The sequence below is a fragment of the Psammomys obesus genome, unplaced genomic scaffold, assembly GCF_907164565.1.
Source record: "Psammomys obesus unplaced genomic scaffold, mPsaObe1.curated_primary_1811, whole genome shotgun sequence".
Lineage (NCBI taxonomy): Eukaryota > Metazoa > Chordata > Mammalia > Rodentia > Muridae > Psammomys > Psammomys obesus.
The window spans coordinates 574231-592451 of record NW_026592368.1 but is presented as its reverse complement, the minus strand read 5'-3'; the positions used below and the strand labels follow the sequence as shown (position 1 = coordinate 592451).

At 40.3% G+C, this 18221-nt stretch overlaps 1 protein-coding gene across 1 annotated transcript in view; it reads right to left on the bottom strand.

The window, feature by feature from the left end:
- Positions 1 to 17702, bottom strand: part of LOC129681270 (vomeronasal type-2 receptor 116-like) — a 41551-nt gene extending 23849 nt beyond the window's left edge. Inside the window, 1 exon segment of the mRNA XM_055613177.1 lies at positions 17503 to 17702. Within this exon segment, the coding sequence (XP_055469152.1) occupies positions 17503 to 17702 (200 nt within the window).
- Between the last annotated feature and the right edge of the window lie 519 nt (positions 17703 to 18221).

Below are 18221 nucleotides of genomic sequence, written 5' to 3'. Positions count from 1 at the left end.
TTGAGTCTTTGTGAGGTTTAGGTACCAAGGTGACTTTGGCTTCATAGAATGAGTTTGGTAATGTTCCTTCTGTTTCTATTTTGTGAAATAGTTTGAAGAGAATTGGAGTTAGCTCTTCTTTGAAAGTCTGATAGAATTCTGCACTGAAGCCATCTGGTCCTGGGCTCTTTTTGGATGGGAGACTTTTGATGACTGCTTCTATTTCTTTGGGGGATATAGGACTATTTAATTGATTTACCTGGTCCTGATTCAGCTTTGGTAAGTCAAATCGATCAAGAAAATTGTCCATTTCATTTGTACTTTCAAATTTTGTGGCATATAGACCTTTGAAGTAAGACCTAATGATTGTTTGGATTTCCTCAGTGTCTGTAGTTATGTCCCCCTTTTCATTTCTGATTTTGTTGATTTCGGTAGTGTCTCTCTGCCTTTTAGTTAGCTTGGCTAAGGGTTTGTCGATCTTGTTGATTTTCTCAAAGAACCAGCTCTTGGTTTCATTGATTCTTTGAATTGTTTTCTTTGTTTCTAATTGATTGATTTCAGCCCTGAGTTTGATTATTTCCAGCCGTCTACTCCTTTTTGGTGTGTCTGCTTCTTCTTTTTCTAGGGTTTTTAATTGGGCCATTAAGTTGTTTGAATGAGCTGTCTCGAATTTCTTCTTGAAGGCACTTAGTTCTATGAACTTTCCTCTTAGCAATGCTTTCATTGTGTCCCACAAGTTTGGGTATGTTGTGTCTTCATTTTCATTGAGTTCTAAGAAGACTTTAATTTCTTTCTTTATTTCTTCCCTAACCCAGCTGTCATTTAGTAACAAGTTGTTCAGTTTCCATGTGTGTGTAGGCTTTTTGCTATTTCTGTTGTTGTTGAAGTCCAGCTTTATTCCATGGTGATCAGACAGGATACAAGGGATTATTTCAGTCTTCTTGTATCTGTTGAGGCTTGCTTTGTGACCAACTATATGGTCTATTTTGGAGAAGGTTCCATGAGGTGCTGAGAAGAAGGTAAATTCTTTTGTGTTTGGGTGTAAAGTTCTGTAAATATCTGTGAGGTCCACTTGATTCATGACCTCTGTCAGAGATATTTTCTTTGTTTAATTTCTGTTTTGTTGACCTGTCCTTTGTTGAGAGGGGCGTGTTGAAGTCTCCCACTATTAATGTGTGGGGATCTATATGTGGTTTAAATTTTATCAATGTTTCTTTTACAAATGTGGGTGCTCTTGTATTTGGGGCATAGATGTTCAGGATTGTGATGTCTTCCTGGTGGAATTTTCCCTTGATGAGTATGAAGTGTCCTTCCTCATCTCTTTTTATTAATTTTGGTTGGAAGTCTATTTTATCAGATATTAGAATGGCTACTCCTGCTTGTTTCTTGGGTCCATTTGCTTGGAAAGTCGTCTTCCAACCTTTTACCCTCAGGTAATGTCTATCTTTGTGCCTTAGGTGTGTTTCTTGTATGCAACAGATGGCTAGGTTTTGTTTATGTATCCATTCTGTTAATCTGTGTCTTTTTACTGGAGAGTTGAGTCCATTGATGTTGAGAGAGATTAATGACCAGTAGCTGTTAGATCCTTTGATATTGATGTTGGCTGTGTTCATAAGGTTGTGTGCTTGGTTGCTTTTTGTTTTGCTGTAGTAAGGTTAATTATTTCCTGTGTTTTCTTGACAGAAGCTAATTTTCTTGGGTTGTATTTTTCCTTCCAGTGTCTTCTGTAATGCTGGATTTGTGTGTAGGTATTGTTGAAATTTGTTTTTCTCATTGAATATCTTGTTTTCTCCGTCTATGAGGACTGAGAGTTTTGCAGGGTTTAGTAGCCTGGGTTGACATCTGTGTTCTCTTAGGGTCTGCATGATATCTGTCCAGGCCCTTCTGGCTTTCATAGTTTCTGTTGAAAAGTCAGGTGTGATTCTAATGGGTTTGCCGTTATATGTTACTTGGCCTTTTTCCCTTGCAGCTTTTAGTATTTTTTCTTTGTTCTGTATACTTACTGTTTTGATTATTATGTGGCGGGAGGATTTTCTTTTCTGGTCATATTTGTTGGGTGTTCTGTAGGCCTCATGTATCCTTATTGGCTTCTCCTTTAACTTGGGGAAATTTTCTTCAATGATTTTGTTGAAAATATTTTCTGGGCCTTGGAGAAGGGAGTCTTCTTTTTCCTCTATTCCTATTATTCTTAGATTTTGTCTTTTCATATTGTCTTGGATTTCTTGCATGGTCTGTGTCAGGAATTTTTTGGATTTAACATTTTCTTTGACAGATACGTCGATTTCTTCCATTGTATCTTCTACACCTGAGATTCTTTCTTCCATTTCTTGTATTCTGTTGGTTATGCTTACCTCTGTAGTTCCTGTTTTCTTCCCTAAATTCTTCCTCTCCATTATTTCCTCCATTTGTGTTTTCTTTAATTTTTCTAGTTCTATCTTCAGGTCTTGAGTTTTTTTGTTTACTTCCTTCACCTGTCTGCTTGCATTTTCCTCTTTTTCTTTTAGTTCCTTCAACTCTGTCTCTTTTATTTCTTTCAGTGATTTAATTATTTCTTCTCTGAAGGCCACAAGCTGTTTGGCTGCATCTTCCCGTATTTCTTCACAGATGGCCCTAATCTGCTTGTCTTTATCTTCCTCCATTTCTTTACGGATAGCCATGATCTGTTTGGTTTTATCTTCCTCTAATTCTTTACGTATTTTATTTGTTTCCTCTATTATCCTCTTCATCAACATAGATGTAAGGTCATCTTCTTGAATTTCTATTATGCTGCATTGTCCAGGGCTGTTCGCCTCTGGATGGCTGGGTTCTGGAGATGCCATATTGCTCTGTCTTTTGTTGGTTGAGCCTTTACGCTGACCTCTACCCATTGGGCTGATTTAGGTGGTGGCTATTAGTTTCTGTGCTTCCTGGAGTCCTGAGGTAGGGAGTATCCCCTTGGCCGGAAGATGATTTTTTCTGAAGGAGTCCTTCTCTGCTTTTTGGTTATGGTCACTGTATGGCCAGTGTTTCTCAGGAGTTGCCACTGCTCACCTCAGGTGTATAGCCCTGAGTAGTAGCTGTGGTCTATGTTAGGGAGGGGGGAATCTCCTTTTACCCATAGAATTTCTCAAGACAGCTGCCCCACTGCTGGGTTTCTTGTTATAAATTTAGTGTGCTGCTGCTCACTAAATTTCCATGTACAGTCCTCTTGAAGAAACTGATGATTCCCTAGCTGTGGGGTTTTCTCCCAACAGGGAAACTCAGTCTGTTATCCTGGGGCGCACAGTTCTGTCCGGGAAAGTGGGAGGTGCACTCAGCAAGTCTCTGGGCCATAGGTTGATTGCTCTGCTCTGGACCTGGAGAATGTGCACCTAGGTTGAGTTGGTGCCTGGGGGCACTGTTCTGGTCTGGAGGCTGGGTGCCTCACTCTGGACCAGAAGCTGTGTTGTCTCTGGGATGGCAGCTGCAGGCACTGCTCTGGTCCAGACGCTGTGGGTGCAGCCCTCTTGAAGGACCAGGGATTCCCACAGTTTTGACAGTCTAGCTAGGAATAACTGGTTGATCCTTGGCACAGTATCTGAGGGCTGCTGTAATGGCTCTCTGGCTTTTGTAGGTTTGAGAATGCAGCTGTGTGTCCCAGTGCCCTAGGGGAACTCAATAATGGCGGCAGAGCACAGCGCTCCTGCCTGCACTAGAGTGCGTGAGTCCAGGAAGTGTTTTGGTGCTGGGTGTCCTAAGCATTAGAGCTACTGACCCCCTCCGCTGGGGGTTTCCTCCTGCCAGAGACATGCAGTCTGGTGCCCTGGTGCCCACAGTTCTGAGGCGGCGAATCAGGCACGCAGGCAGGCGCCTGTGTCCTGGCTATGGGTCGGGGCTGGTTCTTGGGGCACCCGTGGAACCCTAGTCTTTTCCAGGGGATGTCTGGGTAACCTGAGGGTGGTCTCAATTGTTTCCTGCTCCGTGGGGTTATCTCTCGACTGGGAAATCCAGTCTATGGTGTTGTGGGCCCACAGTTCAGTCTGGGACCGTGACCAGATTGTGCTGGCGGGTAGCTCTGGGCCGGCGACCAAGCGCCTGGCAGAACCGGTATCTCTTCTGTGGTTTAGCCCCGTGAGTTAAAGCTGATTGAATCCCCCACCGTGGGGTATCCTCTCACCTGTGAAACACAATCACTTGTGTTTTATGGCCACGAGTTCTGATTGCTGGTCACTGTGCCAATCCTGCTGTGCTGCTCCTCAGAATGAGAGTCCTCCCGGCGCCGCCATCTTCTCGTCTTCCCCCTTTTTCTTTCTTTCTTACAATTAATTCACTTTGTATTCTGAACTGTAGCCCCCTCCATCTCCTCCCAGTCCCACCCACCCTACCTCCTCTCCCCCTAAGCCCTTTTCCTAATCCCCTGATAGGAAAGGACCTCCTCCACTTCTGTCCATCCCTAACATATCAGGTCTCATTAGGAATGACTGCATCATCTTCCTCGGAGGTCTGGCAAGGCTGCACCCTCCAGGGGAAGGTGATAAAACTGCTCGCCACTGAGTTCATGTCAGAGACAGCCCATGCCCCACCTTACTAGGAAACCCACATGGAAACTGAGCAGGAAATCTAAGACCTCTCCAGGTAAAGACCTTGGTTGGAGTATCTGTCTCTGCAGGCCCTGCTGTGTCCAGGTTTTTTGGCTTAGTTGGTCTCCTTGTGGAATTCCTCTTACCTCCAGGTCTTTCTATCTCTCCCTCCTTCCATTAGGTTTCCTGCTCTCTGTCCAAAGTTTGGCTATGAGTCTCAGTATCTACTTCCATACCCTGAAACACACACATGAAACACACAAACATGAACCACACACACCATAAAAAAAACCTAAACAATATGTTTTCATGATTGTTCTTCATTGGATGGGGTGGAAACTGTTGAGGATAGTGTTTATTTGGCAACTTTATTACAGCTACTATTGTGATGCAACACCATGACCAAAAGCAAACTGGGAAGGAAAATTTTTATTAGGCTTATACTCCCACTTCATAGTCCAGCACTGAAAGAAGCCAGGACAGGAACTGAAACAAAGCCAAAACATGGAGGCAGGGGGTGAAACAGAGGCTACCGAGTTTACGTGCTTGCTCATAATGGATTTCTCAACCTGCTTCCTTACAGAATTCAGGACTCCCAGCCCTTGAATAGCACCACTCACACAAGGCTAGACCATCCCCCATCAGTCACTAATTGAGAAAATGCCCTCCAGGCTTGCCTACAAGCTAGTCTTATGAAGGCATTTTCATAATTGATGTTCCCTCCTCTCAGATGACTTTAGCTTGTTTCAAGTTGATATGAAACTATCCAGCATATTTGAATTACAATATTTCCCACTGTTCATTACTGGACACAGTCAGGACAGCAACTCGAGCAGAGCCAGAAGTGAAGGCAGGAGCTCTGATCCAGAGGCCATGGAGGAATGCTGTTTATTGGCTTGCTCAGTGTTGGTTGCTCAGCCTGCCTTATTACAAACCCAAGTCCACCTCCCAGTGATGGCCCCATGCACAATAGACTGGACATTTTCACATCAATCAATGATTATGAAAATACACTACAGGCTTGCCTAGAGCCTGATATTAATGAGGCATTTACTCTGCTGTGTCTTCCTTCTCTCCAGTGACTCTAGTTTGTTCAAGCTGACATAGAACTAGTCAGCAAACAAAGAAATATGACACAAAAAGTCTACAAAGTTTTAGACAATAAAAAGGTGAAGAAATTGGTATTAGGAGTCCAAGATGGTGGTAGCCAGCAAGCATCTTATCTGAGGGACACAGGAGCTGAAACACCAAAATTAGCGAGAAGAGGCGCAGCTGAAGCCAGAAAAATCAACATTGAGGTTTCCTGGGTGAGAAGGGACAACCCCTGAGCTGGAACAGTTTGGATCCAGGTCACCCATAGACCTGAGAGTACTGAATATTCAACACCCCCTGCAATTCGTCTTCCTCCAAGTGTGGGTCTCCCTTATTGACAGAGATTGCAGTGGTTGCCTCAAGCATGAGCCTTCCATGCTCAGTGACTAAGATGTCAGAGACAGCTGTAATACTGGCCATCTGGGTCTGCTGCTGCTTTGGGGCTATGGCAAACCCTATCAAGAGCCTCCATGTTCAGTGACTGAGACAGCAGAGGCAGCTGCCCCAAGTAGAGAGCTCCCTGCCCAGAGTCCAAACAAGGGATACCACATTACTACACCCTCATTTGCCTCTGAAGGCACAAATCTGAGAGTAGAGAACAGGGGGATTCCCTGTGCTTTCCAATTAGGCCTGCTAGCTAGTAAGTGTGCATTCAAGTGAATGGATGCAGAGCCCCAGATCCAGGGTCACCCTATGCTAGCATCCAGACATCAGATTAACCCCACCCACAGTTCCATTTAGGAAACATAGGGATCCTTGGAACAGAGTTCTCAACATCAAAACCTCTGTTCTGTGGGCCCACCTGTGGAGCTCAGGCTAACAATTCCTGGAACCCAAACAAATCTGAATAGCAGGAAGACAGTAGATGAGGCCTGTAGGCCACTGAAGTAATCAGGGCACCTGCACATGTGCATTGTGCCTACAAACAGGGCCAGCAACCACTCCTGGGCTTAAGCTCCTCCCTTCGAGGCATCTACATGTTCTTGCACCCTGTCCTCCAAGGCACACTTCCAAGCATTAGCTCATGCTTGCTCACATGTGTCTGCGAATTTCCTCCCTTAGTTACAGCTGAAACACCAGCATCCACGCTTGAACCGGTGGACCTCTCTAATCTTCCTGAAGAATACTTCAGACACCAGAGACAGACGGACCCAGTCTGAAGTACACCCTCCAGGAAAAACAGTGAATGTTATGGACAAACAGGTAGCTAGAGGTTGGCATAAGAACACATCCAACAAAAATCAGGATATCATGACTGGGTTGATTCATCATGGGGTTGATTCAGCAACCCCGTGAATCAATGAATATTCTAATTCATCAGAAAATAATCTCAAACCTATGCTTATCCAGTTATTAGAGGCATATAAAGAGGATACGAACAAAGCTCTCAAAGAAATACAGGCAAGCTAGGGTCAGAAGGAATGGCAAGAGGACCTCCCCTATCAGTGAACTTAGGAAGGGGCTTGGGAAGAGATGAAGGAGGGAGGGTGGGTGTTGGAAGGCATGAGGTAAGGGGCTACAGCTGGGACAGAGTGAATAAACTGTAATTAATATAAAAAATAAAAATTAAAAAAAAGAAATACAGGCAAATATAGCCAAACATATAGAGGCACAAGCAGAGGCATATAGAGAGGAAATGAACAAAACTCTCAAAGAAATACAGGTAAATACAGGCAAACAAATAGAGGTACATGTAGAAGCATATAGAGAGGAAACGAACAAAATTATAGAGCCATCATGGAAAGGCAGGATTCAAACAGATACATTCAAACAGATGAAGGAAATGGTGCAAGAAAAAAGAATTACACTCAGTAAAGAAAACACAGAGAACAACCTGGAGCTGGAAAAGTTGGAGTAAAGATCAGGAACCACATAGGTAAGCATCACCAACAGAATACAAGAGATGGAAGAGAGAATCTCAGGTGCTGAAGATACACTTGCAGAAATTTATTTATCTCTCAAAGAAAATGTAAAACCAGAAAAGTTTCAAACACAAAACATCCGAGAAATCAAGAATGCCATGAAAAGATGAAATCTAAGAATAATAGGAATTGATGAAAAAGAAGATTCCAGGCTCCAAGGTCCAGAAAAATATTTTCAAAAGAAATCATAGAAGAAGAACTCTCATCTTAAAGAAAGAGATGTCCATAAACATACAAAAGGGGGGGAGCAGAGCCAAGATGGCGTCTAGCATAACACAGCTGAGCTGTGGAAGAGCTAAACATCTGAGTTGGTGAGTGGAAGGACCTCTAACCCAGGAAAACAACGGTGAGGCTTTCTAAACAACAGGGAACATCGCAAGAGGTGAAAACTTTGGTCTCGGGTCACCCAGGGACTTGTTTGGGGAAGGTGAGAAACGGTCCTTTGATCTCCTGGCACTCCCTTCCCCCAGACTACCCTCCTCCTCGGCACAGCGGACTCATCTTTCTTAGCACAGACCTAACTGCCTGGGGTCTGCAGCCACTGAGGCAGAGCTCCAAGCCCTTTAGCGGCAAATGCCAGCAGTACCTGTCTCAGAGTCCCAGATTCGCTCAGCGGCTGCACCATCCTCCCAGGGCCCAAATCTGCTAGACACCATACTACCTCCACAGGATTGTGATCACTGATGGTACGGCCTGCCCAATCCCACAGTGACAGAGAATACACTATATACTCACCAAAACCAGACAGAAACGCCACACAAGCTAGGCACACCAGGCGCTGGGCCTCCCAAGCTTGGCAAGCACAGTGAAGAAACCCCAGGACTTCCCAGAAAGCATCTGGACGAGCAACCCAGTCTCCAGTTACAGCAGGACTTCCTAACCTGGTGGCAGAGCAGCACTGAGCTGGCGGGGCACATCAGCCCTCCAGTTTAAGACTAACCAGGGCCAAACCAGAAAACAGAGAGTCTGAATACCCTGATCCCTACTGACATGACCACCTTGAAATCTCCACCTGCAACAAGACCTCATAACTTGGCAGTGACAGCAGCACAGAGCTGGCGGAGCACATCAAAGAAGCAGGGCCAAAGAGCAGAGAGCCCGGATACCCTGATCTCTGCCAAGTGACCTGCCTGTGAGTGCACCCTTGAGAATCTGCAGATCCCCAGATCCTGGGTCCTTCTAAAACAGAAGCCAGGCATCAAACCCCTTCCCACCTATATACCCACTTTGGGAAACAGAGGGGCACTTGGGACATTGAAGTTACTGCTCTGTGGGTCTAATTGAGGAGTTAAGGCAGTTAATACCAGAAATTGCACTGCGATCATCACTAGCGCCTGCAACATATACAGTGCAGAACACCTCCCACACACTCAAGGGTTCAACATTATCCATCACTCTGTCCTTCGAGACACATGTCCACGCACACTTACACACACACACGTGCGTGCGTGCACGACTGCATTTGCCCCATTTGGGCCTGCGTACTTTTCTCCCATGGGTACAGCTAGTCCTCAGCACAGGCTGAGGACACGGAACCTCTCTCAGCTTCCTGAAGAACTCTCCAGATGCCAGAGACAGTACCAGTCTGATCTGCAGAATCCAAAAACAAACAGGGAAGGTTTCAGATATGCCAATGGCCAGGGGTAGGCAAAAGAACACTTCCAACATAAATCAGGACATCATGACTTCACCAGCAAACCCCAAAATTGATGGATACTCCAATTCATCAGAAGCACAGGAAAATGACTTTAAAGCCATGTTTACCCAATTATTTGAGGCTCATAAGGAGGAAATGAACAAATCTTTCAAAGAGTTGGCCAGTCAATTGGAGGTAAAGAAAGAAGAAATAGACAAAATCCTTAAAGAAACACAGGCAAACATAGCCAAACAAATAGAGGGAAAACTAGAGATAAAATTAGTGGCATATAAACAGGAAATGAACAAAGAAATAGAGACCATCATAGAGAGACAGGAATCCAAATTCAAACACATGAAAGAAATGATGCAAGGCATGAAAACAGAATTAGAATCAATAAAGAAAACAGAAACTGAGAAAACCCTTGAGCTGGAGGACTTGGAGAAAAGATCAGGAACCACAAACGTAAGCATCACCAACAGAATACAAGAGATGGAAGAGAGAATCTCTGGGGCTGAAGACACACTTGCAGAAATTGATACCTCTCTCAAAGAAAAAGTAAAATCAGAAAAGTTCCAATCACAAAATATCCAAGAAATCAAGGATGCTATGAAAAGACAAAATCTAAGAATAATAGAATTTGTTGAAAAAGAAGTCTCCAGGATCCAAGGTTCAGAAAATATTTTCAAAAAAATCATAGAAGAAAATTTTCCCAACATAAAGAGATGTCCATAAATATACAAGAGGCCTACAGAACACCAAATAGACTAGACCAGAAAAGAAACACATCACGTCACATGATAGTCAAAACACTAAATCTACAGAACAAAAAAATATATTAAAAGCAGCAAGGGAAAAAGGCCAAGTAACATATGAAGGTAGACCTATCAGAATCACACCGGACTTCTCATCAGAAGCTATGAAAGCCAGAAGGGTCTAGGCAAGTATCATGGAGACTCTAAGAGATCACAAATGTCAACCCAGACTACTATACCCTGCAAAGCTTTCAATCAACATAGATGGAGAAAACAAAATATTCCATGTCAAAACTAAATTTACACAATATCTACACAGCAGACCAACCCTACAGAAGATACTAGAAGGAAAACTCCAATCCAATGAAAACAACTTCACCCAAGAAAACATGGCATACAGATAATATCCCAACAAAAATGAAAAGAAAACAAGCAATGAAACAGGGTAAGATCACTGACTCCATTACAAAAGGAACTAATATGCATTGGTCACTATTATCTATCAATATCAATGGACTCAACTCCCCAATAAAAAGACACAGGCTAACAGAATGGTTGCGGAAACAGGATCCAACATTCTGTTGCATCCAAGAAACACACCTATGCAACAAAGATAAACACTACCTTAGAGTAAAGGGCTGGAAAAATGTTTTTCAAGCAAATGGTTCCAGAAAACAAGCGGGAGTAGCCATCCTAATATCTGATAAAATAGACTTCCATCCAAAGTTAATCAAAAAAGATAAGGAGAGCCACTATATTCTCATCAAAGGAAAAATCCAAGAGGACATCAAAATCTTGAATATCTATGCCCCAAACACAAGAGCACCTACATTCGTAAATAAAACATTATTAAAGCTTAAATCATACATTGATCCTAATAGCTTAATAGTGGGAGACTTCAACACCCCACTCTCATCAAGGGACAGATCAACTAGACAGACACCAAATAGGGAAATAAAAGCACTCACAGAATCCCTAAATCAAATGAACCTAACAGACGTCTACAGATCTTTTCACCCAAACTCAAAAGAGTACACCTTTTCAGCACCACATGGAACCTTCTCCAAAATAGACCATATAGTGGGTCACAAAGCAAGCCTCAACAGATACAAAAGGATTGAAATAATCCCTGTTTACTATCTGACCACCAAGAACTAAAGCTGGACATCAACAACAACAGAAATAACAAAAAGCCGACACACACATGGAAACTGAACAACTTACTACTCGATGACAGCTGGGTTAAGGAAAAAATAAAGAAAGAAATTAAAGACTTCCTAGAATTCAATGAAAATGAAGGCACAACATACCCAAATTTATGGGACACATTGAAAGCAGTGCTCAGAGGAAAATTTATAGCACTAAGTGCCTGCAAGAAGAAATTTGTAACATCACATACAAGCACCTTAATGGCCCAACTGAAAACCCTTAAAAAAAAAAGAAGCAGATACACCCAAGAGGAGCAGATGGCTGGAAATAATCAAACTCAGGGCTGAAATCAATCAATTAGAAACAAATAAAACTATTCAAAGAATCAATGAAACAAAAAGCTGGTTCTTTGAGAAAATCAACAAGATAGACAAACCCTTAGCCAAACTAAGGCTAACTAAAAAGCAGAGAGAAACTATCCAAATCAGCAAAATCAGAAATGAAAATGAGGACATAACTACATACACTGAGGAAATCCAAACTATTATTATACTACAAAAGCCTATATGCCACAAAATTTGAAAATCTAAATGAAATGGATAATTTTCTTGACAGATTCCATCTATCAAAAATAAGTCAAGATCAGGTAGAAAGATTGAATAGCCATATATTTCCCAAGGAAATTGAAGCAGTCATTAACAGTCTCCCCTCCAAAAAAAAACCCCTGGGCCAGATGACTTCAGAGCGGAATTCTCCCAGACCTTCAAAGAAGTGCTAACACCAATTCTCCTCAAACTATTCCACAAAATAGAAACAGAAGGAACACTACCAAACTCATTCTATGAAGCCACAGTTCACCTTGATACCTAAACCACACAAAGATCCAACAAAAAAAGAGAACTTCAGACCTATCTCTCTTATGAACATTGATGAAAAGATACTCAATAAAATACTTGCAAACCGAATCCAAGAACACTTCAAAGATATCATCCACTATGACCAAGTAGGCTTCATCCCAGGCATGCAAGGGTGGTTCAACATATGGAAATCCATCAATGTAATCCACCACATAAACAAACTGAAGGAGAAAAACCACATGATCATCTCCTTAGATGCTGAAAAAGCATTTGACAAAGCCCAACACCCATTCATGTTTAAAGTCTTGGAGAGATCAGGGATACAAGGCACATACCTAAAGATAGTAAAGGCAATATACAGCAAGGCTATAGCCAATATGAAACTCAATGGAGAGAAACTTAAAGCAATCCCACTGAAATCAGGAACAAGACAAGGCTGCGCACTCTCTCCATACCTCTTCAACATAGTACTTGAAGTCCTAGCCAGAGCAATAAGAAAACTAAAGGAGATTAAGGGGATACAAATCGGAAAGGAAGAGGTCAAAGTGTCCCTATTTTCAGATGATATGATAGTATATATGAGCGACCCCAAAAATTCAACCAGAGAACTCCTTCACCTGATAAACACCTTCAGCAAAGTGGCAGGATACAAAATCAACTCAAAAAAATCAGAAGCCCTCCTGTATACCAAAGACAAAAAGGCTGAGAAAGAAATTAGGGAAACAACACCCTTCACAATAGCTACTAATATCATAAAGTGCCTTGGTGTGACTCTAACCAAGCAAGTGAAAGACCAGTTTGAGAAAAACTTCAAGTCTCTGAAGAAAGAAATTGAAGAAGATATCAGAAGATGGAAAGATCTCCCGTGCTCATGGATCTGTAAGACTAACTGTTGGAGGCCCTCTGCTATAGCCATGCAAAGAATACCTGAATCAAAGATGTATCCTCAAATATCAGACAGAGAAAATCAAGACACCAAATTTGTTTTAGTTAGCTGGCTCAGCATTTAAAATCATTGATAAGATTTCCACTAGTATTGAGATCTATTCCTAGCACTGACATTGTGGCTCACAACTTTCTGTATGTGTAGTTTCAGAAAATCCAATACCTATTTTGGCTTCTGCAGGCAATAGGTATAGTGAAAATGGCCATCCTGTAAAAAGCAATCTACAGATTTAATGCAATTCCCATAAAAATACAAACACAATTCTTTATAGAATATGAAAGAACAATTCTCAATTTCATATGGAAAAGCAAATACCCAGAAATGCTAAAACAATCCTGTACAATAAAGGAGCTTATGGAGATATCACCATCCCTGATCTCAAGCTGTACTAGAGACCCACAATAATAAAAACTCCATGGTACTGGCATAGAAAAAAAATGTTGGATCAATGGAACCAAATAGAAGTCCCAGAAATAAACCCACACACTAATAGATATTGATTTTTGACAAAGAAGCCAAAATGATACAACAAAAAAGAGATAGCATCTTTAACAGACAGATCGAACTGGATGTCCACATGTAAAAAAAATGCAAATAGATGCATATTTATCATCATGCACAAAACTAAAGTCCAAGTGGATCTCAACACAAAACCAGATACACTGTTAGAAGAAAAACTGGAGAAGAACTTTGAACTCATTGGGACAAGAGACAACCTTCTGAAGAGAACACTAACAGCACAAGCTCTAAGGTCAACAATCAATAAATGGGAAACTGAAAGTGTCTGTAAAGCAAAGGACACTGCCATTAAAACAAAATGAGAGCCTAGAGACTAGGAAAGGGCCTATAGACTAGGAAAGGATCTTCACCAACCCTATATCTGACAGAGGGCTAATATCCAGAATACAAAAAGAACTCAAGAAACCAAAAATCAACAAATCAATACTCCAAGTAAAAAAAAAAAAAAAGGAGAGCAGAGCTAAAGGGAGAATTCTCAACAGAGGAATATTGAATGGCAGATAAACACTTAAAGAAATGCTCAAAGTCCTTAGTCATCTGGAAAATGCAAATCAAAATGATCCTGAGATTTCACCTTACACCCATCAGAATGGCTAAGATCAAAAACTCAAGTGACAATGCATGCTGGAGAGGATGTGGAAAAAGGGGAACCCTCTTCCATTGCTGGGGTAAATATAAACTTGGACAACCACTTTGAAAAATCAGTCTGGTGCATTCCCAGACAATTAGGAATAGTGCTACCTCAAAATCCAGTTATACCGCTTCTAGGCATATTTCCAAAATATGCTCAAGTATATGACAAGGACAGTTGTTCAACCACGACCAGAGCAGCTCTATTCCTAATAGCTAGAATATGGAAACAACCCAGATGTCCCTCAGCAATTAAAAACAAGGAAATCATGAAATTTGTAGGCAAATGGTAGGAACTAGAAAAGATCATCCTGAGTGAAGCAGAAAGACACACATGGTATATACACACTTATCAGTGTATATTATACATATAACAGGATAGATATACTAAAATCTAAAGAAGCTAAGCAAGGAGGAGGACCCTGGGTAAGACTATTAATCATCATTCAAAAAGGTAAAAGGGATGGGCATGGGAAGAATGAGAAAACAGGGAATAGGACAGAAGCCTACCACAGAGGACCTCTGTAAGACTCTACTCAGCAGGGTATCAAATCAGATGCTGAGATTCATAGCCAAACTTTGGGCAGAGCGCAAGGAATCTTATGAAAGAAGTGGGAGATAGAAATACCTGGAGGTGACAGGAGTTCCACAAGGAGATCAATTGAAACAAAATATCTGGCTATGGGGTTCTTTTCTGAGGCTGATACTCCAACCAACAACTATGGAAGGCAATAAGCTAAAACTGCTATACAGATATAGCCCATGGCAGCTCAGTCTCCAAGTGGGTTCCTTAGTAATGGGAACAGGGAAGTGAACCCAGGACCTCTGGAAAAGCAGCTGGTGCTCTTAACCACTGAGCCATCTCTCGGTCCAAGATATGGTTAGTTACAATATTCTCATTAGGATAATAATAGTAACAGACAATGCAGGCACATTAATAGGAAAGAAAATACATATGAGATATTTCTTGCATTATTTCTAAATTTCTGTGGCATCAGATAATTTACATTAAAAATTACAGAATACTTCATGAATTGTTTATTTGCTTAGAGTAAATAAATTTGAAACCTAATACAATGAAATAATCTTTTAATCCATTAATTTAAAAGGAAATTAATCTACAAATTAATCTACATTGTTTTGAATTCTCTTCTATTTCTGTAAGATTTTAGGAAAAGTGGTAGAACAATAAATGGTAGAACAGTTCTGACAATGACTGCCATCAAAACATTTTGTCAACCAAACCCTGACAAAATGAGAGACATTGGTGCACTCTTGATGAGCTGCTTGTGTTTGTGTTTCAGGCAGTGCTGGGAAATACCTGTGTATAGTAGTACATTATCTTTGTTAAATTTCCTGAGAAAAGGGGAACTAGAAAACGCAATCAGGGCACCAATTAAAAGAGCAATCAGGAGATGAAGAAAGATCAGTGGATACAGAAGAGTAGACACCAAAAGCATATTTCTCAGTTAAATGAATGCAGACCAGATACACTATAGACCTCTGTGAAATGATTTAGAGGACACCAAATGGCCATTCTGACTGTGTACGAAGAAAAGACCACAGGGATGCAATTCGTGGAAATAAAGACCTCAAGTATATGGCTACAGGCAAGAGTGGAGGATGAGGATCAAGATATATAGTTGGGGTGGAACCAATTTCTGCTAACACACAGAAGGATATGAATGTAGAAAACAATCCAGGATGCTTTTCAGACACACTTCTAGCAATATCCTAAAACACTTGCAGTTGCTCACATACATATATAATATATATATATAATATATAACATATATAATATGTAGTATATAATATATACTATATTATAAATATTTATATATTTATATTTAATATATTAATAAATATTTATGGTTTATATATTTATATAATATATATTTATAATATATAATAAATAAATGTAGATCTTATAGTCCAGGAAAAAATACTAACTAGTATAAGTGTACTCAGAAAAATGTTTGGGATTAAGTGTTTATTAATTTTTTATAGTAAAAATGTTGTTTTCCTCAAATGAACTACTTTGATTTTTTTTTTGACTATATAGAAAGTTAAATAATTTTTTACAGGATACAATCATTTGGTTCATCAAGGACAAGCAAGATACCGATTGCTCATGTAACTAAAGTAAAGTGTTTTCAGTTTTGGGCTTTTTGGTGTATGACATAGAGAAAAGCATATACAGATGTACACTGGTATCTGAGCTGCCAAAATTAGAGAGTAAGGGAAAAGGAGAGTAACAAGGGGCATCAGTTATGATGCAGTGAAAGGGTTTCACTCAGCATCCAGAGTCCCCAGTCTTCTAGGCCTGAGATACATTTGTGATTTTATATGAATTAAATTATGATTTTTAACAAATTATATCTACTTTGAAGTGCTGCAGTGAGATACAAATTGTTGCATCAACATATAAAATTTTGGATCTGTGGCTATTTATGCTATGTTAGTTTCAAACTGAATGTAACACCACCCCCAAATATCTGATAATTTTTGACATCTGAACATATTTTTATTCCACTGCCGTTTATTTTTTACTTAACTTTCCACCAATGTTATAAGAAATAAACAGTAACATCACATTGATCAGAATTCACTTTCATAACTATATTTAATTTTGTAAATTTCTACCTATTGCTTTCTGTGAATTTCTTGTGTATTCATAAATTTACAAATTCTCTTGCTCTATTTCAGGGTCTTTTATAGAGATGTGTGATGTCTGTATTAGATAAGCACACTTTGTTTCCTCAATAATGAGATACACTTGAATGTTCGTCTAGAGAGATCAGACTTTCTACATCTTTCAAAAAGCTACAAAAAAGTGGTCACCCTCACATAATGAACATTTCAATATGCACATTTGTATAATTGAGGCAAAGCACTGGAAACATATGGCAAACATAAACATTTTAAAATCTTTCTGAGAATAAAAAATGATTAGCAAGGAAACACTGAGATGAAAAATAAAATATGAGATAAAAAATATATATGTTGAGAAAAAAAATCTCCCAAAATTTAGTGGTGAGAGACCTGTTGTAAAATCAGCTGTATGTAACAAAGTCAATGTCACATTCACAACATTCCAGGCACTCAGCAGTCTTTACATTCAATGGCATCATCTCTTTCTACAGAACATGTCAGGACTTGAAGAAAGCCAAGAAGTACCATGTCAAACTTAGAGAAAAGTATCCCTACCATGAAATCATAACACTGAATATATTCGAATCATTTGGCATAACAAGCATGATGTAAAATGTCATGAGGTTCCAATAGCATATGAGGAAAGTAAAATGAATAATACAAAAATTATCACTTTTTCTTTGAACGAGGAAAAGTACACATGAAAATATACTTCAATACTTTTGATAATGGAAAAGACTGATCGTGAAAAACACAATGAAGTTTTAATCCATCTGTCATTTAAATCACAAAAATTCTGGACAATTACAATTAATGATTGTACTTACTGTAGGTAAAAGTCAGGGAAAGACGTTTCCTTTAGAAAGGTTTTGGTTGTGTAAAAAATATGAAGAGGGAAAAATACACCAACTCTCACATCTCCTTCAAGGCAAAAATCTTCCTTGATGGTTACATAACAGTCATTGTCAGTAAAGGCACACACAAAATTGGGAATGTACAGGAGCCCAAATGTAATAATCAAGAACATCCTATTAACACACACATATGCTCAGACATAAGACTGGTGGATACAACTGTAACTATGTCCAGCAGGTATATATTAAGCTCAAGTGTTTGGGAACATGAGTGTTTCTCACTTTGTTAATGAGTGCAGTGGTCACACTAATCACCCCAAGTCCTTCTAGACACTTCCTCTACTGACATTGATATTTCCGAAACTCTTCCCTTAGGCTCTCCATCTGAGGTCCTTCCTGTGTTCTGCTTGAAAACAAGTTGGAAAAATATGTTTTGAATCATCTGTAGCCACAGGCACCATGATTTCAGCAAAGAAGATAGACAGCAAGAGCTCAGGGATGAGCTTCCTGATTGGAGTGTTTTGGCCAAGTTTGAAGCAAGAAATTTTTCATATGAAAACAACTTTGGCTTATGAAGACATGCTACATCAAAAGAAGTCCTGAATATGCCCATTATATGCAGATATAGCAAAATAAATGGACCACACTCTTCCAAACCAATGATAACCAGTAGAATTGACTCTTCCTACTGA